At 28.8% G+C, this 25,053-nt stretch overlaps 1 protein-coding gene across 3 annotated transcripts in view; it reads right to left on the bottom strand.

Annotated features, from left to right (window-relative positions):
- Positions 1-25,053, bottom strand: part of LOC135133610 (sodium/potassium/calcium exchanger 3-like) — a 41,274-nt gene that overhangs the window by 14,541 nt on the left and 1,680 nt on the right. Inside the window, exon 1 of one of the 3 annotated variants that reach the window (XM_064062064.1) lies at positions 4,016-4,228. The exons of the other annotated variants lie outside the window; for them this stretch is intronic. Coding sequence (XP_063918134.1) covers positions 4,016-4,028 — 13 coding nt within the window. The 5' untranslated portion in view covers positions 4,029-4,228. Of the gene's footprint in view, positions 1-4,015; positions 4,229-25,053 lie in introns of those variants that run through there. 3 annotated transcript variants of the gene reach the window in all.

A 25,053-nucleotide genomic window follows, 5' to 3' on the forward strand; every position in this document is an offset into this window, starting at 1 on the left:
AATTTTTCCATTGAAAAATGGAAAAACTAAAATGTCGGAGAAAAGTGAAACATCGAAAAACTGAAAAAACGAAAAACTGAAAAAACGAAAAATATTAAAATTGAAGAAGTGGAAAATCGAAAAATTGTAAATCAACATTTTGAAGAAACGAAAAATTGATACACTGAAAAATTAAAAATCGAAAAATTATGAAATCGTCAAAATTCTAAAGTCGAAAACTGTAAGACTGAAAGATCGAAAAATTGAAAAATTACTTAAATATGCATAAAATGAAAAATTAAAAACTTAAATTTAAAAGAAAAATGAAAAGAGGAATAAATGAAAAGGTCTTAAAATCCAATGAAAAAATTCTCAAACCGCAAAATGGAAAACGGAATAATTTTAAAAATTATATTAATTATAACAAATTTAAAATGACCAGAAATTGAAAAATCGCTAAATTGAAAAATTAAAAATTCAGAAAACGCAAAATTAAAAATTGAGAACTCGTGAAATTGCAACACAAAAATATTGGAAAATCTAAAAATTGAAACAGCCAAAAATTTTTTCATTTTCCTTTTTTTCATTTTACATCATAATTTTTGGTTTTTCTATGTCCTTCATTTTTTCAATGTTTCTTTCGTTCTTTTAATTTTTTTATATATTTTTTATTTAAATTTTCAATCTTCGATTTTTCAATTCCTCGGTTTTCCAATTTCTTTGATTTTCAATATTTTGATTTTTGACTATGTACTTTGTTTTCTCAATTTTGTACTTTTTCGGTTTTTCAATTTTTCGTTTTCTCCATTTTTCAAGTTTTTGATTTCCATTTTTTAGATTATTCAAAGTTTTCATTTTATACTTTTTTGTTTTTTCGTTTGTTATTTTTCAAATTTACAAATGTGAAATTTTTTCACTGAAAAATAAAAAAATTAAAAATCGAAGAACTGAAATGTCAGAGAAAAGTGAAAAATCGAAAAACTGAGAAAACGAAAAATGACAAAATCGAAGAAGTGGAAAATTGAAAAATTGCAAATCGAAGCTTGAAGAAACGAGATTGAAACAATGAAAAACTAAAAATTGAAAAAAAAATTAATCAAAAATTGGAAAGAAAAGGAATCGAATCGGAATTTGAAAAACTCAAAGATTGTAAAATCGAAATATTATGGAATCGTCAAAATTGTAAAGTCGAAAATTGTAATATTGCAAGATCGGAAAATTAAAAAATTAAATATGGAGAAATTGAAAAATCAAAAACCTAATTAAAAAAAAATAAAAATTAAACAAATGAAAAACGAAATAATTTAAAAAGTTATATTAATTACTACAAATTTAAAATGAAAACCACAAATTGGCAAATCAAAAATTGAAGAAACGAAAAATTAAAATATCACGAAACTGAAGAAACTAAAATTCAGAAAACGAATAATTAAAAATTTTTGTTTTTGGTTTCCAATTTTTAGATTTTTGAAAGTTTTCATTTTATACCTTTTCGATTTTTCATTTTTTATTTTTCATATTTACAGTTGTGAAATTTTTTCATTGAAAAATCGAAAAATTAAAAATTGAAAAACTAAAATGTCGGAAAAAGTGAAAATCGAAATATTGAAAAAACGAAAAATATAAAAATTGAAGAAGTGGAAAATCGACAACAACTAAAAATCGAAAACAATCAAAGAATCGAAAAATTGGAAAACCCAAAATTGTGAAATCGAAACTGATGGAATTGTCAAAATTGTAAAGTCGAAAATTATAACATTCAAATATCGAAAAATTGAAAACCTAAATTTAAGAATAAAAAAAATGAAAATGTACTGAAAAAGTTATGGAAGAATTCGAACACTGTAAAATTGAAAAAGAGAATAATTTCAGAAATTAAAATAATTATTACAAATTAAAGGAACGAAAAATTGAAAAATCGAGAAACAGAAAAATCTAAAACTGAAAAAATGAAAAATTGAAAACTGAAAACTCGTGAAATTGCAGATAAAAAAAATGGAAAGTCGAAAAACTGAAAAATTTTAAAGTGAAAATTAAAAGAAGTATGTCGTAAAATTGGAGGAACAAAAAAATGAAAAACTAAAGAAATAAAAAATTGAAAAAATTATATTTGAAAAAACGAAAAATTATTATCATTGAAAAATCGAAAAATTGTTAAAATAAAGCAAATAAAAAACATCAATTTTTCGTTTCTACAATTTTTCAAGTTCTGGATTTCAAGTTTTTGGATTTTTCTTTTTATACTTTTTAGTTTTTTCTTTTTAGACTTTTCAGTTTTTTTAATTTGGCATTTACTTTTTTTTTTATTTGGAATGTTGAAAAAACGAAAAATTGCGAAGCAAAGAACTCGAGAAACGAAAAATTGACAGTAAAAATCGAGAAACTTATCGAAAAAGTGGAAAATCCAAAAAATAAAAATCGAATAATTATAAACTATAAAGTCGAAAAATTTTACACTCAAAGATCGCAAAATCCGAACATTAAATATGGAGAAATTGAAAAATTAAAAATCGAATAAATGAACATTTTTTAAAATTCAATAATTGCAAATGGAAAAATGCTAAAATCGTAAAATTTTTTTGATTTTTTTAAAATCATAACTATTATTACATATTTAAAATAAAAACTAAAAAAATTGCAAACGAAAAATTGAAGAAACAAAAAATTGAAAAATCGAGAAACTGAAAAATCGAAAATTAAGAAGTCGGAAAAACAAAAAGCAAAAAATTAGAAATCGAAAAATTGAAAAATCCAAAAGTTGGAAAATCGAATAACTGAAAAATTTAAAAATAAAGAAAATAAAAAGCGAAACGAAAAATTGCAAATCCAAAATTTAAAAAAATAAAAAATTAAAGAATCGAAAAATTGAAGAATCAAAAAATGAAAAATTGAAAAATCTCAAATCCCAAAACTGAAAAACGGAAAACTTCAAATTGAAAAATTGAAGACGTGAAAAATTGGAAGATAAAAAAACTAAGAATTAAAAACTGGAAAGACGTGAAATGAAAAAAATAAAAAATCTGAACGAAAAATTGCAAATCTAAAATTTGAAGAAATGAATAATTGAAGAAACAAAAGAAATGAAAAATTGAAAAATCAAAAATTGAAAAACTGAATAAACGAAAAATTGAAAATATTAAAGTTGAATATGCAAAAAGATATAAAAACTCGAGACATTGAAACATCGAATAAATGAAAAAATAAAGATAATAAAAAATCGAAACGAAAAATTGCGAATCGAAAATTAGAAGAAATTGAAAAATGAAAATTTGAAAAAACAAAAATTTGCAAAAATAAAACTGAAAAAACAAAAAATTACATTGAAATCGTATAACTGAAAAATAAAGAAAATAAAGAACCGAAACGAAAAATTGAAAATTAAGAATTAGAAAGAATCTCGGGAAACTCAAATCTGAAATCTAAAAATTCAAGAATTGAAAAACTGATAAACTGAAAAAACGAAAAAAATGAAAAATTGAAGAATTGAAAAATGGGAGTGTTGTGTTTCAGGAGCGAGGAAAGTGTTATCGAAATAATCTTCGCCCACTTTTTTAGAGAGGAGCGATCCATAAATTTTAGTCAATTTTCTGTAATCTCCGACAATTTTGAAAACACTAAAAGTAGAGTTTCGAAATTTGGCTGTACTTGGTGTAAAAATAGTAAATCAAAATTTTCCCCTTCATACTTATATGTATTTATAATACCTACATATAATATACCCACTCATGGAAACAATTTTAAAAAAGAGCGACTGTCGTAAACAAGAAAACAAAATTGCCGTTTCGGTATTAAAGTCAATTGAACTGGTTGACGTCATTTCCTTTAAATACAGCTCAAGTAGTGTGCAGCCACAACTTTATTTAGCCGTAATTAATAATTAACTATCTATCAACCTATCGATTGGATCGACATTCTCTTACGTCGTGTTTACTCACAAAATTCAACCCGAAAAACGCTTCCTGGTAAAAATTTCAAATTCCTCTGAAACCCTTAAAAACATCCACATTCCCGCCACCTGCACCTCAGCCACACTTACCCCTTTTCCCCATTCTAAAATTTAAACAACCCAAGGCGGGCAGCTACAGCGTTACACTCCGATACCCAAACACCTAATGGCACTAATTAAACTAAACACGAGAACCTTCCGGATCACCGATCTAACAAGACACGAACACTCGGTTTCATGATTTCCTACTTATTCGTTAACTGTTATTGTTTGAGAGGTTAAATAAAAAGTCAACTCTAAACGGTAGTAAAAATACTTATATAGTCGCGATGAGCACCATTTGTACCGCAAAATCAATGCGCGCCGGTGCATTTTGTGAAAACTATCTGGGGCAAGTGAAAGGAAATGGTGGAGAAAAACGCTGATTATGGCCATGTGGATGTTTTTCTAATTAATAATTTCGTCACGGTGCAGTGACGCTGGGTGCAGCAGGAGCAGGCTGGCGACGATGCGCAGGATCATGTCCTGTTTCCGGACGCGCTCGGCGGTGGTTCGAAGAGTGGCGAATTTTTAAACTCGGATTCATGGAAAAAAATTTAACTTGAATTTCTCAAGTCTATAATTTTTCCATTTTATTCGTTTCTTCACTTTTTGGATTTGCTATTTATTATTCGATTTTTCAATGTTTCGAGGTTTTATTTTTTTTCAATTTTGCATTTCTTCAATTTTTGTATTTGAGATTCTTCTTTTTTTTTTTCATTTTTTATTTCTTCAAATTTTGATTTGCAATTTTTCGTTTCGGATTTTTATTTCTTTATTTTTTCAATTTTTCGATTTGTTTCAAGATTTTATACGTTTTTGTTTTTTCAACTTTTTTTCAATTTTTCGATTTGTTTCGAGATTTCATAATGTTTTGTTTTTTCAATTTAAATTTTTTTCTAATTTTTGAATTTGTCGATTTTTAGATTTTGCAATTTTTCGATTTGAGATTTTTCAATTTTTCGATACTTTAATTTTTCATTTTTTCAAATTTTATATTTGCAATTTTTCGTTTAAATTATTTATTTTCTCTCTTTTTCAATTATTAGATTTTTTAATATTTCGAGATTTTATAATATTTCAATTTTTCATTTTTTTGTTTCTTCAATTTTTCGATTCTTTAATTTTTCACTTGCAATTTATTATTCGATTTTTCAATGTTTCGAGGTTTTATTTTTTTCAATTTTGCATTTCTTCAATTTTTGTATTTGAAATTTTTCAATTTTTCATTTTTTATTTCTTCAAATTTTCGATTTGCAATTTTTCGTTTAGGTTTTTTATTTCTTATATTTTTTCAATTATTCGGTTTTTCAATGTTTCGAGATGACATAATTTTTTGTTTTGCCAATTTTAATTTTTATAATTTTTCGTCTTTTCAAATTTTCGATGTCTTAATTTGTCATTTTTTTCTTGTTTCTTCCATTGTTCGTTTCTTTAATTTTTGATTTCTTCAAATTTTAAATTTACGATTTTTCGTTTCAATTCTCTATTTTCTTATTTTTTTATTCGATTTTTCAATATTTAGAGATTTTATAATTTTTTGTTGTATCAATTATAATTTTTTCAGTTTTTCGTTTGTTCAATTTTTCGATTATCGACTTTTATTTTTCATTTTTTTGTTTCTTTAATTTTTGGATTATTTCATTTTTCATTTCTTCAAATTTTAGATTTGTAATTTTTCTTTTCAATTTTTTTTTCTTATATTTTCAATTATTTTATCTTTCAATGTTGCGAGATTTTGTTATTTCAATTTTGCGTATTCTTCAATTTTTTGATTTGAGATTTTTCAATTTTTCGATTCTTTAATTTTTATTTTTTTTAAATTTTAGATTTGCAATTTAATTTTTCGTTTAAATTATTTATTTCCTTAATTTTTCAATTGTTAGATTTTTCAATGTTTCCAGATGTTATAATTTTTGATTTTTAAAATTTTTCGTTTCTTCAACTTTTCGTTTTTTGATTTTTAATTTTGTATATTTTGTTTCTCCAATTTTTCGATTCTTTAATTTTTCATTTCTTTAAATTTTCGATTTGCAATTTTTCGTTTAGGTTTTTTATTTTCTTTATTTTTAAATTTGACGGTGTTTCGATTTTCTAACTTTTGGAAGCTTCAATTTTTCGATTTGCGTTGATTTGATTTTTTAATTTATTTTTTTTTTATTTTTTAATTATCCGATTTTTCAATGTTTTGAGATGATATAATTTTTGTAATTTTTTCAATTTTTTATCTTCAATTTTTCGATTTTTTTTTCATTTTTTTTTTGTTTCTTCAATTTTTCGATTTTTATTGATTTTAAATTTCTTCAAATTTTAGATTTGCAATTTTTCGTTTGAATTCTTTATTTTCTTATTTTTTCATTATTTGATATCTCAATGTTTCGAGATTTTATATATCAATTTTGTGGGTTCTTGAATTTTTGGATTTGAAATTTTTTAATTTTGCATTTTTTCAAATTTTAGAGTTGTAATTTTTCGTTACAATTTTTTGTTTAGTTATTTTATTTAGATTTTTCAATGTTTCCAGAATTTATAATTTTTTGTTGTTTCAATTTTAACTTAATCAATTATTCATTTCTTCAATTTTTGGATTTTCGATTTTTAATTTTGTATTTTTTTGTTTCTTCAGTTTTTCATTTCTTCAAATGTTAGATTTGTAATTTTTCGTTTAAATTTTTTATTTTATTAGTTTTTCAATTATTCGATTTTTCAATATTTCGAGATTTTATAATTTCTCAATTTTGTTTCTTCAATTTTTGGACTGGAGATTTTTCAATTTTTCATTTTTTTATTCCTTCAATTTTTCGATTCCTCAATTTTTCATTTCTTCAAATTTTCGGTTTTTGGGATTTGCAATTTTTCGTCTAGGTTTTGCATTTTCTTTATTTTTAACTTTTTCAGTGTTTCGATTTTCCAACTCTTGGAAGTTTCAAATTTTATATTTCTTCAATGATTGGATTTGAAATTTAAAAATTTTTCCTTTTTGTTTCTTCAATTTTTAGATTTGCAATTTTTCGTGTCGATTTTTTATTTTCTTTATTTTTACACATTTAATTTTTTCAATTTCAATTTTTTTAATTTTTCGATCTGCAATTTTTCAATTTTCCGTTATTTTTGTTTCTTCAAATTTTTCAATTTTTCATTTTCCAATTTTTTAATTTTTCAGATTTAGATTTTGCAATTTTTGGATTTGTAATTTTTCGTTTGGGTTTTTTATTCCCCTTATTTTTTCATTTATTCTATCTTTCAGTGTTGCAAGTTTTTGTTTTTTTTTATTTTAAAATTTTCAATGTTTCGTTTCTTCATTTTTTCGCTTTTCGATTTCTCAATTTTTTGTATTTTTTGTTTCTTTAATTTTTCGATTAATTAATTTTTCGCTTCTGCAAACTTTAAATTTACAATTTTTCTTTTAGGTTTTTTATTTTCTTTATTTTTAAATTATTTAGTTTTTTGATTTACAATTTTTCGTTTGGTTTTATGTTTTGTTTGTTTTTTTAATTTTTCGGTTATGTTTTTTAATGCTCTGATTTTATCATTTTTCTTTTTAATTTTAGTTTTTCAGTTTCTCTGTTTTTCAATTTTTCGTTTCTTCAATTTTTGATTTGCAATTTTTCTAATTTTCATTTTAAATATGTTATAATAGGTATAATTTTTAAAATTTTTCATTTATTCAATTTTTAATATTTGAATTTCTTTATACTTAATTTTTCGATTTTCAATTTTTCAACTTTTCGATTAAAAAAATGTTCAAATTGAAAAATCTAAAAAGAGGAAAGCAAAAAGTATAAAATGGAAAATTTGAAAACAGGAAATCAAAATCGAATGATAAAAAATCTAAAAAGTGCAAAATCGAAACAATGAAAGATTGTAAAATTGAAATATTGAAAATTGCAAAATTGAAACATTTTAACTTGGAAAATCGAAGACTTGAAGATTCAAAGATTGAAATTTCCAAAAATTGAATAAAAGAGAAGTTATAAAATCGGACGAAATATTAAAAAATAAAGGACATGTAAATACGAAAAACTGTGACATAAAATCGAGAAAATGAAAATTAAAGAATTGGGGAAATGAAAGATAAAAATCAAGAACTTGCAAAATCGAGGAAACGAAAAATTGAAAAATTAAAAATTAGGAAACTAAAAAACAGAAAAAGTGCAAAAATGAAAAAACAAATTATTCTAAAATCAAAATATTGAAAACCAAGGAAATAGGAAAATCGGATAATTGACAAATTAAAAAAAGTTAAAATTGTAAAATCGAGAACCTGAAAAATCGAAGATTGAAATTTTGAAAATTTAATAAACGAAAAATTACGAATGAAACATTGAAAAAATAAAGGAAATGTAAATACGAAAAATTGTGATATAAAATCGAGAAAATGAAAATTAAGAAATCGTGGAAATGAAAAATAATAATAAAGAACTTGAAAAAATGAGAAACGGTAGAAGAAAATTATAATATCGAAAAATTGTAAAATCCAAAAATGCAAAATTGAAAAATTTTAAACTTGGAAAATCGAGGACTTGAAGAATCTAAGATTGAAATTTTGAAAAACTGAATAAGAAAAGAAAAATTATAAAATCGAGAAACTGAAAAATCGAAAAATGAAAAATTGTAATGTAGAAAAATTGCAAATCGAGAAATTAAAGAACCGAATATTTGAAAAATTTGGCAGTTAAGAAATTGAAAAATTGAGAAAATTAAAGCTGAAAAAGTGAAAAATTATGAATCCGAAACAATGAAAAATCGAAAAATTGAAGAAACGAAAAATACAAAAATTTGGTAGGTACTGGAGAAATAGAAAAATCGAAAGAATTAAAGTTGATAAACAGAAAAATTGTTAAACCGAAACATTGAAAAATGGAAAAAGTGAAAAATTAAAGAGAATGCAAAAACGAAAAATTGTGATATGAAATTGAGCAAACTTAAAATTAAAAAATCGCGAAAATGAAAAATCAAAGTCAAGAACTTGAAAAATTAAAGAAACGAAAGATTGAAAAATCAAAAAATGAAAACTTGTAAAATTCAAGAAGTGCAAGTCGAAATGAAGAAACGAAAAATTGAAAAATTTTCAAGTCGAGAAATTATGAAAATGAAACATTTAAAAATGTGGACATTGACAGGTTATAGAAAATGAAAAACCGAAAAACTGTGATATAAAATTGAGAAAATGAAAAATAACAATCAAGAACTTGAAAAATGGAGAAAACGCAAAAGTTGAAAAATCGAAAAATTAAAAATTGTACAACTGAAAATTCGAAAAATGAAGAACTGTAATATATGTATATACAAGCTGTAAAATTCAAAATTTTTTTCCAAAAAATCTGGATGTCTAGGGTGAAATCTCAACACGAAATCATACACTACAAATACAGGAGAATCTTATTTTATCAAAATAATAACAAATTTACCATGTAAAATAATACAAAATTTGCCAACAAAATTTAGTCCAGTAGTTTCGGGGATTATCTGTCTAATAAAAGTCGGGACAGACGACAGACAGACAGATAGACAGAAACGGGAGACCTATTTCTTAGTACTCTAGGGATCATGAAAAGTCGAATAAACATAAAAGTAGATAGTTGGCCCATGTACTCTATTTAAATACTTCCTTAATATTATATTATAGTGCAATTTTTTGTTTTGATTTAAATTATACGTCAATTTTTTCGTATTTTTCCACTTGTTGTTCCTTTCTGGAGAAGTAATCTTTACATTATTAGAAATAGTTTTTTTCATAACTTTTGAATGAACAAAAGTGTATGGGGGTACTCGAATCAAGCGGCTTGGGATGAATTTCGGGACGAATTTCCCAACAACACCGAGAATATTGTGTCCCCGAGATCTTGTGATGTTATTCTTATGGGCCTATTTATAAAAAAAAAAAACATTTATTGAGCATTCGCTACCACAGATAACGCCAGCGTTAACATGAAAATTTGATGGTCAGTTTTCCTCCCCTCATTTGCATAATCGACTTTTCACCATTTTTTGTGAACGAAATGACGTCTTCGCACACCAGGGGCTTTGCGTACGGTGGTTTGGTGCAAACGATTTTTCAGCAACGTACGCAGGTAAAACCCCAGCGTCGATACGTGCCGAATAATTATTGTGGTGGGCAAGGTCAATACCGAATTCTGTTGTGTGACGAGGCCGACAAAACACACATTGCAGGACTTGTGTAACCGTGCCTTGCACTAATTGTGGCTCCTGCTGCAGAAGTGCCGCTCGCAGGAAAACCAGCCCGGAATTTCGGAAATTCTAATTAAATCGGGGAGTTATGTTGAGGATGAGGAGTAATTTGGGGTTTACCGGAGTTTAGAACTCAGTTGTATTATTATCGATTAGGATTCATTAAGTTGGTGGAGGGTTTTTAGAGGGTTTTTTCTTTCGTTTTACCTGTTCGGGAGCAAGCTGTTAAGATTTGCCACAAAAGGAATCTAACAAAAGGAGGAAAATTCTGCTTTTGAGCGAAAATGTAGTCATTACGGAGATGTGAATGGTGTATTATATAATTGAAGGGAAAAAATGAGTGCGTTTGGTACGGATGTCTGCTCGTTTCGATATTCGTGATTCTGTGTATGTCAGTTTGAAGATTTATTGAATTAAAGCAACTGTTAAAATTATTATTAATTCAATATTTGTCAAAGTAAAACAAGGAAAAATGTTAAACATTGATACACAAAATCCAGACAGACCGAAGGTACATGAGGAAATAACGAAATCAAAAAAGCTCTTAAAATGCGAGCGCAGTGAGCACGTAATTTTAGAAATTATTCTTCGATATCCCTAAGAAGCTAAATTACATAGAAACAGTTTGGTGTTATTTAAAAATGAGAATAGTTGGTTAAACCTAAATGTGCTCGCTGCGCTCGTATTCTAGGGTATATTTTTAAAATCTAAAGATTTATTATTGTAATTGAAAAGTGGAGCGAGACTTTCTCGATTTGATCAATAAAATAGATCGGCTCATTCATTATTTTTTTTGCGTCACTGTCCAGAAGTAATTTTAAAAACTATAGCTGCACTGATATGGACTCATAATATTTTGTAGCATTTAATCGCCAAAATTTTGTGGTCAAGATTTCAGAGCATTCTGTTTTACAGTTTCAAAACTAAAATACGAAGTAGTAGTCTCATATAATTTTTTTTTACAAATATACGTTCAGTAGTATGTTATTGTATACAATTTAACACATTTACTATGTACAATTTTGAGGTGACGTCTTCGCATTGTTGGTGGGGATGATTAGAATAAGTATGGTTAGTGCTTTAACATCTACATGATATTGATAATGCACATATAAAGTTTGGCATCAATCGGCCCGGTAGTGAAGTGGAAAGGAGAGACCTATTTTTTCGTACACTTGAGCCCAAGAAACGTCGCGAAAACATGAAAGTAGCCAATCGTCCGATGGACTCAATTTTTTTCTTAGTTTACGCTCGAGAACTAAAAGTTTCGGCAGTTCCATATGTTTGATTGTTAAAAGAATTTCAAGATTGTCAAAGATCTCCAGCGTTTGTTTTTGAAAGAATTTAAAAAATCTTGGGGACCTCTGATCCTTGATTTTGAAAAGAATTTTGAAAAATCTCGAGAAATCCTTGAGTGTTATTTTTAAAAGAATTTAAAGAATATCAGAGTCACTGTTGTTGGGATTTTAAAACCATTTTCAAGAATCTCGGAGATTCCTTCTGTTTGAACGTAAAAAGATTTTAAAGAATCTCAGGGGTCCTGATGTTTGACGTTTTAATGAATCTTAAAGAATCTCGGGGACTCCTTGATGAAACAATTTTCAAGGATCTCGGAGGTTCCTTCTGTTTGAACGTTAAAAGAATTTATAGAATCTCAAGGGCTCTGATGTTTGACATTTTAAAAATTTTAAAGAGTCTCGGGGCTTCCTTGTGTTCGATTGTTAAAAGAATCTCAGATGGCTTCAGCGTTTGTTTTTGAAAGAATTTAAAAAATCATGGGGACCTCTGATGTTTGATTTTTAAAAAAATTTGAAGAATTTCGAGAACCTCTTGTGTTTTGTTTTTAGGACGATGATCAAAGAATCTTTGAAGTTCCTTCTGTTTGAACGTTACAAGAATTTCAAAAAACTTGGGGATGTCTGATGTTTGGATTTTGAAAAGAATTTTGAAGAATCTCGAAAAATCCTTGAGTTTTATTTTTAAAAGAATTTAAAGAATCTCAGAGTCACTGTAGTTGGCATTTTAAAACCATTTTCAAGAATCTCGGAGATTCCTTCTGTTTGAACGTTAAAAAATTTTATAAAATTTCAAGGGCCCTGATGTTTGACATTTAAAGAATTTTAAAAAATCTCGGGGCTTCCTTGTGTTCGATTGTTAAAAGAATCTCAGAAACCTCCAGTATTTCTTTTGAAGGAATTTAAAAAATCTCGGGGACCTCTGATGTTTGATTTTTAAAAGAATTTTGAAGAATCTCGGGGACTCTTGTGTTTTATTTTTAGGACGATTTTCAAGAATCTCCGAAGTTCCTTCTGTTTGAAGTTTACAAGAATTTAAAAATCTTGGAGACCTCTGATGTTTGGATTTTGAAAAGAATTTTGAAAAATGTCGAGAAATCCTTGAGTTTTATTTTAAAAGAATTTCAAGAATCTCAGAGTCACTGTAGTTGGCATCTTAAAACCATTTTCAAGAATCTCGGAGATTCCATCTGTTTGAACGTAAAAAGAATTTAAAGAATCTCAGGGGCCCTGATGTTTGACGTTTTAATGAATCTTAAAGAATCTCGGGGACTCCCTGTGTTCGATTGTTGAAACAATTTTCATGAATCTCGGAGGTTCCTTCTGTTTGAACGTTAAAAGAATTTATAGAATCTCAAGGGCTCTGATGTTTGACATTTAAAGAATTTTAAAAAATCTCGGGGCTTCCTTGTGTTCGATTGTTAAAAGAATCTCAGAAACCTCCAGCATTTCTTTTGAAGGAATTTAAAAAATCTCGGGGACCTCTGATGTTTGATTTTTAAAAGAATTTTGAAGAATCTCGGGGACTCTTTTGTTTTATTTTTAGGACGATTTTCAAGAATCTCCGAAGTTCCTTCTGTTTGAAGTTTACAAGAATTTAAAAATCTTGGAGACCTCTGATGTTTGGACTTTGAAAAGAATTTTAAAAAATCACGAGAAATCCTTGAGTTTTATTTTAAAAAAATTTCAAGAATCTCAGAGTCACTATAGTTGGCATTTTAAAACCATTTTCAAGAATCTCGGAGATTCCTTCTGTTTGAACGTAAAAACAATTTAAAGAATGTCAGGGGCCCTGATGTTTGACGTTTTAATGAATCTTAAAGAATCTCGGGAATTCCCTGTGTTCAATTGTTGAAACAATTTTCAAGAATATCGGAGGTTCCTTCTGTTTGAACGTTAAAAGAATTTATAGAATCTCAAGGGCTCTGATGTTTGACATTTTAAAAATTTTAAAGAATCTCGGAGCTTCCTTCTGTTCGATTGTTAAAAGAATCTCACATGCCTTCAGTGTTTGTTTTTGAAAGAATTTAAAAAAATTTGGGGATCTCTGATGTTTGATTTTTAAAAGAATTTTGAAGAATCTCGGAGACTCTTGTGTTTTATTTTTAGGACGATTTTCAAGAATCTCTGAAGTTCCTTCTGTTTGAACGTTACAAGAATTTAAAAAATCTTGGAGACATCTGATGTTGGGATTTTGAAAAGAATTTCGAAAAATCTCGGGAAATCCTTGAGGTTTATTTTTAAAAGAATTTAAAGAATCTCAGAGTCACTGTTGTTGGGATTTTAAAACCATGTTCAAGAATCTCGGGGATTCCTTCTGTTTGAACGTAAAAAGAATTTATAGAATCCCAGGGGCCCTGATGTTTGACGTTTTAATGAATCTTAAAGAATCTCGGGGACTCCCTGTGTTCGATTGTTGAAACAATTTTCATGAATCTCGGAGGTTCCTTCTGTTTGAACGTTAAAAGAATCTATAGAATCTCAAGGGCTCTGATGTCTGACATTTTAAAAATTTTAAAGAAACTCGAGGCTTCCTTGTGTTCGATTGTTAAAAGAATCTCACAGGCATTCAGCTTTTGTTTTTGAAAGAATTAAAAAAATCTTGGGGACCTCTGATGTTTGATTTTCAAAAGAATTTTGAAGAATTTCGGGGACCTCTTGTGTTTTTTTTTTCTAGGACGATTTTCAAGAATCTCCGAAGTTCCTTCTGTTTGAACGTTACAAGAATTTAAAAAATCTTGGGGACCTCTGATGTTTGGATTTTGAAAAGAATTTTGAAAAATCTCGATACATTTTTGAGTTTTATTTTTAATAGAATTTAAAGAATCTCAGAGTCACTATTGTTGGAATTTTAAAACCATTTTCAGGAATCTCGGAGATTCCTTCTGTTTGAACGTAAAAACAATTTAAAGAATCTCAGGGGCCTTGATGTTTGACGTTTTAATGAATCTTAAAGAATCTCGAGGACTCCATGTGTTCGATTGTTTAAACACTTTTCAAGAATCTCGGAGGTTCCTTCTGTTTGAACGTTAAAAGAATTTATAGAATCTCAAGGGCTCTGATGATTGACATTTTAAAAATTTTAAAGAAACTCGGGGCTTCCTTGTGTTCGATTGTTAAAAGAATCTCACAGCCATTCAGCTTTTTTTTTGAAAGAATTTAAAAAATCTTGGGGACCTCTGATGTTTGGTTTTTAAAAGAATTTTGAAAAATCTCGGGGACCTCTTGTGTTCTATTTCTAGGACGACTTTCAAGAATCTCCGAAGTTCCTTCTGTTTGAACGTTACAAGAATTTAAAAAATCTTAAGGTTGTCTGATGTTTGGATTTTGAAAAGAATTTTGAAAAATCTCGAGAAATATTTGAGTTTTATTTTTAAAAGAACTTAAAGAATCTCAGAGTCACTGTTGTTGGGATTTTAAAATCATTCTCAAGAATCTCGGAGATTCCTCCTGTTTGAACGTAAAAAGAATTTAAAGAATCTCAGGGGTCCTGATGTTTGACGTTTTAATGAATCTTAAAGAATCTCGAGGACTCCATGTGTTCGATTGTTGAAACAATTTTCAAGAATCTAGGAGGTTCCTTGTGTGTGATCGTTAAAAGAATTTATAGAATCTCAAGGGCTCTGATGTTTGAAATTTCAAAAATTTTAAAGAATCTCGGGGCTTCCTTTTGTTCGATTGTTAAAAGAATCTCAGAGATCTCCAGCATTTTTTTGGAGGAACTTAAAAAATCTTGGGGACCTCTGATGTTTGAGTTTTAAAAGAATTTTGAAGAATCTCAAGAAATCATTGAGTTTTATTTTTAAAAGAATCTAAAGAATCCGCGCTTGGTGCTTTTTTTAAGAACTTAAAGAATTCCAGAAATCCCCTGAATTTTGATTTTTAAAAAAATTAAGAAATTTTATTTTTTATTTTAAAAAAATTTAAACTATTGATATGTGATTTTAAAAATAATTTTCAAGAATTTCTAAAGTTCTTAGTGTTTGAATGTTAAAAGATTTTAAACAATCTCAGGGATTCTCAGCATTCTGTTAAGAAAACGAATCTTGGCGATTTCTTGTGTTAGATTGTTAAAAGAATTTTAAATAATCTCGAGGAGCTCCCGTGTTTTATTTTTATTAGAATTTAAAGAATCTCAGAGTCAATATTTTTTTTATTTTTAAAACAATTTTGAGGACTCTCGGAGGTTCCTTCTGTTTGAACGTTAAAGAACTTGAAGAATCTTAGGGGCCTTGATGTTTGACTTTTTAAAGAATTTTGAAGAATCTCGAGAAATCCTTGAGTTTTAGTTTTAAAAGAATCTGAAGAAACTTAGGGGCATGTGGTGTTTTTGAAAGAACTTAAAGCATCTTAGAAACCAATGAAGTTTGATTTTTAAAGAATTTTCTGTTTTATTTTTATAACAATTTAAAGAATTTGATGAGCAATTGATGCTTGATTAAAAAAATAATATGTTCTTGGTGTTTGAATGTTTAAATTTTTTAAAGAATCTCGGGGACCCCTCGTGTTTTTTTTTTATTAGAATTGAAAGAATCTCAGAGTGACTGTATGATTTTTAAAAGAAAATCGAAGAATCTCCGACGTTCCTTGTGTTTGAACGTTAAAAGGATTTAAAGAATCTCAGCGGCCCTGATGTTTGACGTTTTAAAAGTTTTAAAGAATCTCAGGGGTTCCTTGTAATCGAACAAAAGAATTTCAAGGATCTTAGAGACCTCCAGTGTTTGTTTTTTAAAGAATTTAAAAATCCTAGGGGACCTCTGATGTTTGATTTTTAAAAACATTTTAAAGAATCTCGAGAAATCCTCGAGTTTTATTTGTAAAAGATTCTAAAGAAACTCAGGAGCGCTTGGCGTTTGTTTTTGAAAGAAGTTTAAGAATTTTAGAAATCCCTGATGTTTGACTTTAAACGAATTTTAAAGAATCTTGTGTTTTATTTTTATAAGAATTTAAAAGTCTCAAGACTATTGATGTTTGACTTTCAAAACAATTTTCACGATTCTTCCGTTCTTCGTGTTTGAATGTTAAAATATTTTAAACAAGAATTTAAAATCTCTGGGCCACCTGACCTGACTTGTCCTGACTTGCCTTGACCTTCGAATTGAATTTGAATTCGAAAAAAGTTTAAGGCCTTTTGGAACAACAAAACATCCTTATTTCGGAGGTTCGAAGTCGATTTTATATCGCATAATCGTTTCTTTGAAGGAATTGGACGAATCGCTTGAAGTGAACTACACATTAATACAAAAAGTTTCTGAATTTTATTGAAAGCTCTAGTAGTTACATAAAAAGAATGCTAACAAAACTGGGAAAATATAGAAATTTTAAATAAAAGCCCCAAAAACGTCTAGAAACGAGTAAAAAAGTCGTAAAACGTGCACAATAGAGCATGTTTTCATTGTGTCCAGGAAGTTATCAGGACACAGAAATGGCTCCTTGTATCTTTACGAACAAACTTTACCGCTTTGTTTTCAAGTTTCCGTAATTTTCCCACAACTTTATACTCTTCGTACGACCGCTTTATCAATTTGAATCACTAAAATATGCACATTTAGAAGATCCTTTCCCGCACTACTCATCTCGAACCCGCCGAAATAACTCCATAGTTTTACGACCCGTGTTTTTTTTCTTCCAGTAATGCTTAAAGTCCTACCATAACGTTTTTAATCTTGCGAGAATCGCTCATTAAACCTTCAATTATGACTCATTCTCTTTTTGCACTTTATTGCAAGAGCGCACGACCGCGGAAGTTCCAGTTAAGGACGAAATTGAATCACGTTGTCATCAACTGACCGACGAAATGCCAGTTTTCCGAACTCCCGAGCCTCATCGCTCATTTCACCTACTCCCAGCGCTTCCGACGTATTCCCTGATCAAACATGACAGCTACATGACAAAGGAACTGCCGTCCAATAAGTCCCGTGTTTGTTTTAATTTCTCGCCGGCTCCGAACGAACGTAATTCGCCGGACGGAAACCGTCTTGATTTTTGGGCGAGTGTCGAAATGGCTTTCTCGGGGGGAGGAAATTGGAAATGGATGTTTCGGAATGGGAATTGCGGCGCTGGAGTGCGAAGGAGTGAGTTCTTGGAGTCTATTATGTATTAATGCAAGAAGTAGACGTTTAATCTCTGTGCGCATCCGATGTAAAGTGAAATGTGTGCATGCAGAATAGGATAACAACGTATAATTTCCCTGGCTAACCGTAATTTGCAAAGCTAGATTTGTGAGGATTTTGACTTGCTAATAGCGGGAATTAAAACACTTGGAGCGATTAGAAGGTAGTTGCTTGATGGGAGATTTTGGTTGGGGGGTGATCGCATTTGCTGTAGTAATTAGTGGTTGAGAGGAAATCGATTGCAGAATATGGAGGAAATGGACCGAAACTGGTGTAGAATTGTTTTTTGAACATAGGGGTTTTATGTGTAAAAATAGAAATTAAATACAAAAATTGTTAATAATTTTGCAGCATTTTACCCAACCGATAGATTCCAGGACCTCAAAATTCTATAAACAAATTTATTCGAAATAATCTTGGTCCCTAGTCTATTTAATCATTATAGTTAAATGGAAAAAAATGGTCTTTTATTTAGATAGAACTTCCATCCCCTATTTTATATTATGAAATTTTGATGTGACGATTAATAAGAATTTGTCATGATTACGATAAGTTTAACTTTTACAATAAACTTTAAAAAAATTCAAGTAAGTCATTCGGTTTTGTAGTTTGAAATTTCAATTATAAAATGTCGTTATAAAATTGTGATTTCCAAGATTCTGTTATTTTATAAAATTTAACTAACATTTTTATTACGTAAAATGTTGGTTAATGTTTTGACACTTAAACGGTGCTCCTAAAATACATATCACATTTGACGATAGTCAGTCCGGTAGTTTCGGAGATTATCTGTCTAATAAAATTCAACTTAAAAAATTAGATACTTACTCTGGGAGTAAAAAGGAGACATATTTTTATTTAGTTTAGTTTCATGACGTACGAGTACGAAAAATTAGATCCCGCGTTTCCGTCTGTCCGTCCGTCGTCTGTCGTCTGTGTCAATATTTACTACTCAAAATTTTCATGATAAGTGCTGCTTAAATTTGATACTCCTGTAGAATGTTCAATTTATTGGAGTTCTTTTGAAAATCACAAAAATTACATCAAGGATAAGTCAAGCAAACTGTTTGACATAACCTCAAACAGCAGAAATTGTTGTAAATTTTTGAATAATGGTCAGGTTAGCTCAGCTATTTTTCAAAAACAGCAGAAATTGTTTTAATTTTTTGAATAATGATCAAGTCAGGTTATCTTAAATCAAGTCAAGACAAGTCAAGCTAAGACAGGTCACTCGAGTACAAGGAATCCCCCTTTTTTTTTACAGAGCGCTGGGAACCCCTGAGATTCTTTAAATTCTGATAAAAATGAACACTAGATCCTGATATTCTTTATTTTTTTTTTTTAAATAAAACTCAAGAATTTCTAGATATTCTTTAAAATTTCTTTCAAAAATCAAACATCAGAGGTCGTCGAGATTTTTTAAATTCTTTCAAAAACAAACGCTGGAGGTCTTTGACATTCTTGAAATTCTTTTAACAATCGAACACAAGGAACCCCCAAGATTTTTTAAAATTCTTTAAATGCCAAACATCAGGACCCTTGAGATTCTATAAATTCTTTTAACGTTCAAAGAGAAGGAACCTTCAAGATTCTTGAAAATTGTTTTAAAAATCAAACATCAAAGGGTCCTGAGATTTTTTAAATTCTTTCAAAAACACACGCTGGAGGTCTTGAGATTCTTGAAATTTTTTTAACAATCTAACAATTGGAACTCCTCATATATGTACTTCTCGAGCGTAAGCTAAGAAAGTATTGTAATTGAGTCCATCGGGCGATTGTTTACTTTCATGTTTTCTTGACGTTTCTTCAGCCCAAAAGTACGAAAAAATAGATCTTCCGTTTCCGTCTCTCTCCCTCTGTGTGTCGGTCTGTCGGTGTCGACTCTTATTAGACAGACAATAGTCTCCAAAACTACCGGACCGATTGTTGTCAAAATTTATATGCGTGTTATGAATATCATGTAGATGTTAAAACACTAACCATATTTTAGAATTCTTTTAACAATCTAACACAAGAAATCCCAGAGATTATTTTATTTTAACAGAATGCTGGGGATCCCTGAGATTATTTAAAATTTTCAACATTCAGACATGAAGAACTTTCGAAATTCTTGAAAATTATTTTAAAAATCAAACATCAATGGGCCTGAGATTCTTTAAATTCTGATAAAAATGAACTCAAGATTCTTTAAAGTTCTTTAAATATCAAATTTCAGCGGTTTCTAAGATGCTTTAAGTTCTTTCAGAAACAAACGCCAAGCGCCCCTGAGTTTCCTTAGATTCTTTTAAAAATAAAACTCAAGGATTTCTCGAGATTCTTCGAAATTCTTTTAAAAATAAAACATCAGAGGTCCCCGAGAGTATTTTAATTCTTTCAAAAACAAACATAAGAAGTCCCGAGATTTCTTAAATTTGTTTTAAAAATAAAAAATCAGCGATCCTGATATTCTTTATTTTTTTTTTTTAATAAAACTCAAGAATTTCTAGAGATTCTTTTAAATTTCTTTCAAAAATCAAACATCAGAGGTCGCCGAGATTTTTAAAATTTTTTCAAAAACAAACGCTGGAGGTCGCTGAGATTCTTGAAATTCTTTTAACAATCGAACACAAGGAACCCCCAAGATTTTTTAAAATTCTTTAAATGTCAAACATCCGGGCCCTTGAGATTTTATAAATTCTTTTAACGCTCAAACAGAAGGAACCTTCGAGATTCTTGAAAATTGTTTTAAAAATCAAACATCAGAGGGTTCTGACATTTTTTAAATTCTTTCAAAAACACACGCTCGAGGTCTTTGAGATTCTTGAAATTTTTTAAAAAATCAAACATTTGGAACTCCTGATATATGTACTTCTCGAGCGTAAGCGAAGAAAGTATTGTAATTGAGTCCATCGGGCGATTGCTTACTTTCATGTTTTCTCGACGTTTCTTGAGCCCAAAAGTACGAAAACATAGATCTCCCGTTTCCGTCTCTCTCCCTCTGTGTGTCGGTCTGTTGGTGTCAATTTTTATTAGACAGAGAATAGTCTCCGAAACTACCGGACCGATTGTTGTCAAAATTTATATGCGTGTTATGAATATCATATAGATGTTAAGACACTAACCATACTTTAGAATTCTTTTAACAATCTGACACAAGAAATCCTAGAGATTATTTTAATTTAACAGAATGCTGGGGATCCCTGAGATTATTTAAAATTTTCAACATTCAAACATGAAGAACTTTCGAAATTTTTGAAAATTATTTTAAAAATCAAACATCAATGGGCCTGAGATTCTTTAAATTCTGATAAAAATGAACACAAGATTCTTTAAAGTTCTTTAAATATCAAACTTTAGGGGTTTCTAAGATGCTTTAAGTTCTTTCAAAAACAAACGCCAAGCGCCCCTGAGTTTCTTTAGATTCTTTTAAAAATAAAACTCAAGGATTTCTCGAGATTCTTCAAAATTCTTTTAAAAATCAAACATCAGAGGTCCCCGAAAGTGTTTTAATTCTTTCAAAAACAAACACAAGATGTCCCGAGATTCCTTAAATTTGTTTTAAAAATAAAAAATCGGCGATCCTGAGATTCTTTTGTTTTTATTTTTATTATTTTTTTTAAACTCAAGAAATTCTCGCGATTCTTTAAAATTTCGTTTAAAAATCAAACGTCAGAGCTCCCCGAGATTTTTTAAATTCTTTTAACAATCCAACACAAGGAATCTCCAAGATTATTTAAAATTCTTAAAACGTTAAACCTCAGGGATTCTTTACATTCTTTTAATCTTCAAACAGAAGGGACTTCCGAGATTCTTGAAAATTCATCTGAAAATCAAACAACAGTGAATTGGAGATTCTTTAAATTATAATAAAAATAAAACACGAGGTGTCCTCGAGATTCTTTAAAATTATTTTACAATCTAACAGAAGAATTTTTTTTTAACAGAACGCTGAGGATCCCTTAGATTCTTTAAAAACTTTTAACATTCAAACACGAAGAACTTTCGAAATTCTTGAAAATCATTTTTAGAGTCAAACATCAATGACTCTAAGATTCTTTAGACTCTTTTAAAAATAAAACTGAAGGATTTTGGAGATTCGTCAAAATTTTTTAAAGATCAAACATCAGAGGTTACCGAGATTTTTTAAATTCTTTCAAAAACAAACGCCGGAGATCTCTGAGATTCTTGAAATTCTTTTAATAATCGAACACAAGGAACGCCCGAGATTCTTTAAAATTCTTTAAAACGTCAAACATGAGGACTCCTTAGATTCTTTAAATTTGTTAAAGTTCAAACAGAAGGAATCTCTGAGAGTTTTCAAAATTGTTTTAAAAATCAAACAGTGACTCTGTGATTCTTTAAATTCTAATAAAGATAAAACACGAGCGGTCCTCGAGATCCTTTAATTTTTTTTTATAATCTAGCACAAGAAAGCCCGGAGATTCTTTTTTTTTTTAACAGAACCCTGGGAATTCTTGAGATTCCTTAAAATCTTTTAATATTCAAACACAAAGAAACTTCAAAGTTCTTGAAAATTGTTTTAAAAATCAAACATCAATGAGATTCTTCCAAATTTAAAAAAAAATCAAACATCAGAGGTCCCCGAGATTTTTTAAATTTCTTCGCAAATAAACACTGGAGGTCTCTGAGTTTCTTGAAATTCTTTTAACGTTCAAACTGAAGGAACCTCCGAGATTCTTAAGAGATCCTTTAAATTCTTATAAAAGTGAACACAAGATTCTTTAAAGTTCTTTAAATATTAATCTTCAGGGGGTTTCCAAGTTGCTTCACACGGGCCTGAGTTTCTTTAGATTCTTTTAAAAATAAAATTCAAAGATTTCTCTTTTAAAAACAAACGCTGTAGGTCTTTGGGGTTCTTGAAATTCTTTTAACAATCAAACACAAGGAAGCCCAGAAATGATTTAAAATTTCTAAAATGTCAAACATCAGGGGCCCTGAGATTCTTTAAATTCTTTTAACGTTCAAACAAGAGGAACATCCGAGATTCTTGAAACTTGTTTTAAAATTCAAATAACAGTGACTCTGAGATTCTCTAAATTCTAATAAAAATAATCCGACATTCTTAAAACTCTTTTAACAGTCAAATATCAGGGGTTCTTAAAATTCTTTAAACTCTTTTTAAAAACAAACACAAGGAGTCTCAAGATTCATAAAAATTGTTTTAAAATTAAAACATCAGCGGTCCTCAGATTTTTTAAATTAAAAAAAAAATAACATTCAAGCAGGGGTTCCCGAGTTTCTACAAAAATCTAATATCAGAGGTTCCTGATATTCCTTAAATTTTTTTAACAATCAAATATAAAGAAGTCCTGAGATTTTTACTTCTCGAGCGTAAGGTAAAGGAGTATTGTAATCGAGTCCATAGAGCAACTGGCTACTTTCATGTTTTGTCTACCTGTACGTTTGTGTCAATTTTTATTAGACATTATTGCGAAATTACCGGACTGATTGTTGTCAAATTTTAGGTGGATTTTGAAAATTTGTATTTGACAGATTTTTTATCTTGTAAGATTTTAAAATTCGCTAAAAATCAAAGTTGAGTTTCTTCAGATTCTTTTCAAAATAAAACTCGAGGATTTATCGAGATTCTTCAAAATTCTTTTAACAGTCAAACACAAGGAACCCCCGAGATTCTTTAAATTCTTTAAAACGTCAAACATCAAGGTTCTGAGATTCTTTACTCTTTTTAACGTTCAAACCTCCAAGATTCTTTAAAATTCTTTTAAAAATCAGACATCAGGGGTTCTTAAGATTCTTTAAATTCTTTTAAAAACAAACGCGACGAGTCTCAACATTCATTAAAATTGTTTTAAAAATGAAACATCAGCGGTCCTGAATTTTTTTGAAAATCAAACATCAGAAATTCCTGAGATTTTTTAAATTCTCTCAAAAGCAAACTCTGGGGGTCTCTGAGTTTCTTGAAATTCTTTAGACAATCAAACAATACAGAGCGTAAGCTAAGGAAGTATTGTAAGCGAATCCATAGGGAGACTGATTTACATGTTTTCTCGACGTTTCGGACCCCAAGCGTACGAAAAAATAGGTTTCTTGGTTTCTTCTGTCTGTGTCAATTTTTATTAGACAGATAAAATTTCCGAAACTACCGGACCGATTGTTGTCAAATTTTATATGGATTTTTGAAGATTTGTATTGGACACAATTTTTGTCTTGTAAGATTTTAAAATTCTTTAAAAATCAAACTTGAAATGTTTCTAAGATGCTGTAAGTTCTTTCAAAAACAAAAGCCAAGCGTCCTTGAGTTTCTTTAGATTCTTTTAAAAATAAAACTCGAGGATTTCTCGAGAATCTTCAAAACTCTTTTAACAATCTAACACGAGATATCCCCGAGAATTTTGTTTTTTAACAGAACGTTAGAGATCCCTGAGATTCTTTAAAATTTTTTAACATCGAATCACGAAATTCTTGAAAATTACCTATTTTTAAAATCAAACATCAATGGCCTTGAGATTCTTTGAATTCTTATAACAATAAAACACAAAATTCTTTAAAATTCCTTAAAAATCAAACCTTAGGGGTGTTTAAGATGTTTTAAGTTCTTTCAAAAACATACGCCAAGCGCCCATGAGTTTCTTCACATCCCTTTAAAAATAAAACTCAAAGATTTCTAGAGATTCTTCAAAATTCTTTTAACAATCAAACACAAGGAACCCCCGAGATTCTTTAAAATTCTTTAAAACGTCAAACATCAAGGTTCTGAGATTCTTTACTCCTTTTAACGTTCAAACAGAAGGAACCTCGAAGATTCTTTCAAATTCTTTTAAAAATCAAACATCAGGGGTTTTTAAGATTCTTTAAATTCTTTTAAAAACAAACACGACGAGTCTCGACATTCATTAAAATTGTTTTAAAAATGAAACATCAGCGGTCTGGAAATTCTTTAAAAATCAAACATCAGAGATTCCTGAGATTTTTTAAATTCTTGAAATTCTTTAGACAATCAAACGTAAGAAACTCTTGAGATTTTTTACTTCGCGAGCGTAAGCTAAGGAAGTAAGCGAATCCATCGGGCGACTGGCTATTTTCATGATTTCTCGACGTTTCGAAAATCTCCCAAACTACCGGACCGGATTGTTGTCAAATTTTACATGGATTTTTCAAGATTTATATTTTATAGAATTTTTATCTAGTCAGATTACCGTTGAAAATGCAGCGGTTGTACAAAGAATATAATAAATAAAATAATTATATAATAATAACTTAAAGATGTAAAAAATCGTCTAAAATTATTTAAACGGAACTTTCATAGTTAAATTATAAAAACTGATTACGCAAATTTTATTTTATTTTTGTGATAACATCAATAACATATTAACAAAAAATTATGGGTTACAAAGGAAAGTAACGTCATCAAATTTTTGGAGATTATATGTAAATTTTTTTGAACAAGTTTGAATTTTATTGCAAAAATTCTAGACATCTTTAAAAAAACACAACAGATTAATAAATAAATAAAGCACAAACACAGAAA

This window comes from Zophobas morio, unplaced genomic scaffold (genome assembly GCF_036711695.1).
Source record: "Zophobas morio isolate AGI-343-1 ecotype UQ-CSIRO unplaced genomic scaffold, CSIRO_AGI_Zmor_V1 ptg000022l, whole genome shotgun sequence".
In the NCBI taxonomy this organism is placed as follows: domain Eukaryota; kingdom Metazoa; phylum Arthropoda; class Insecta; order Coleoptera; family Tenebrionidae; genus Zophobas; species Zophobas morio.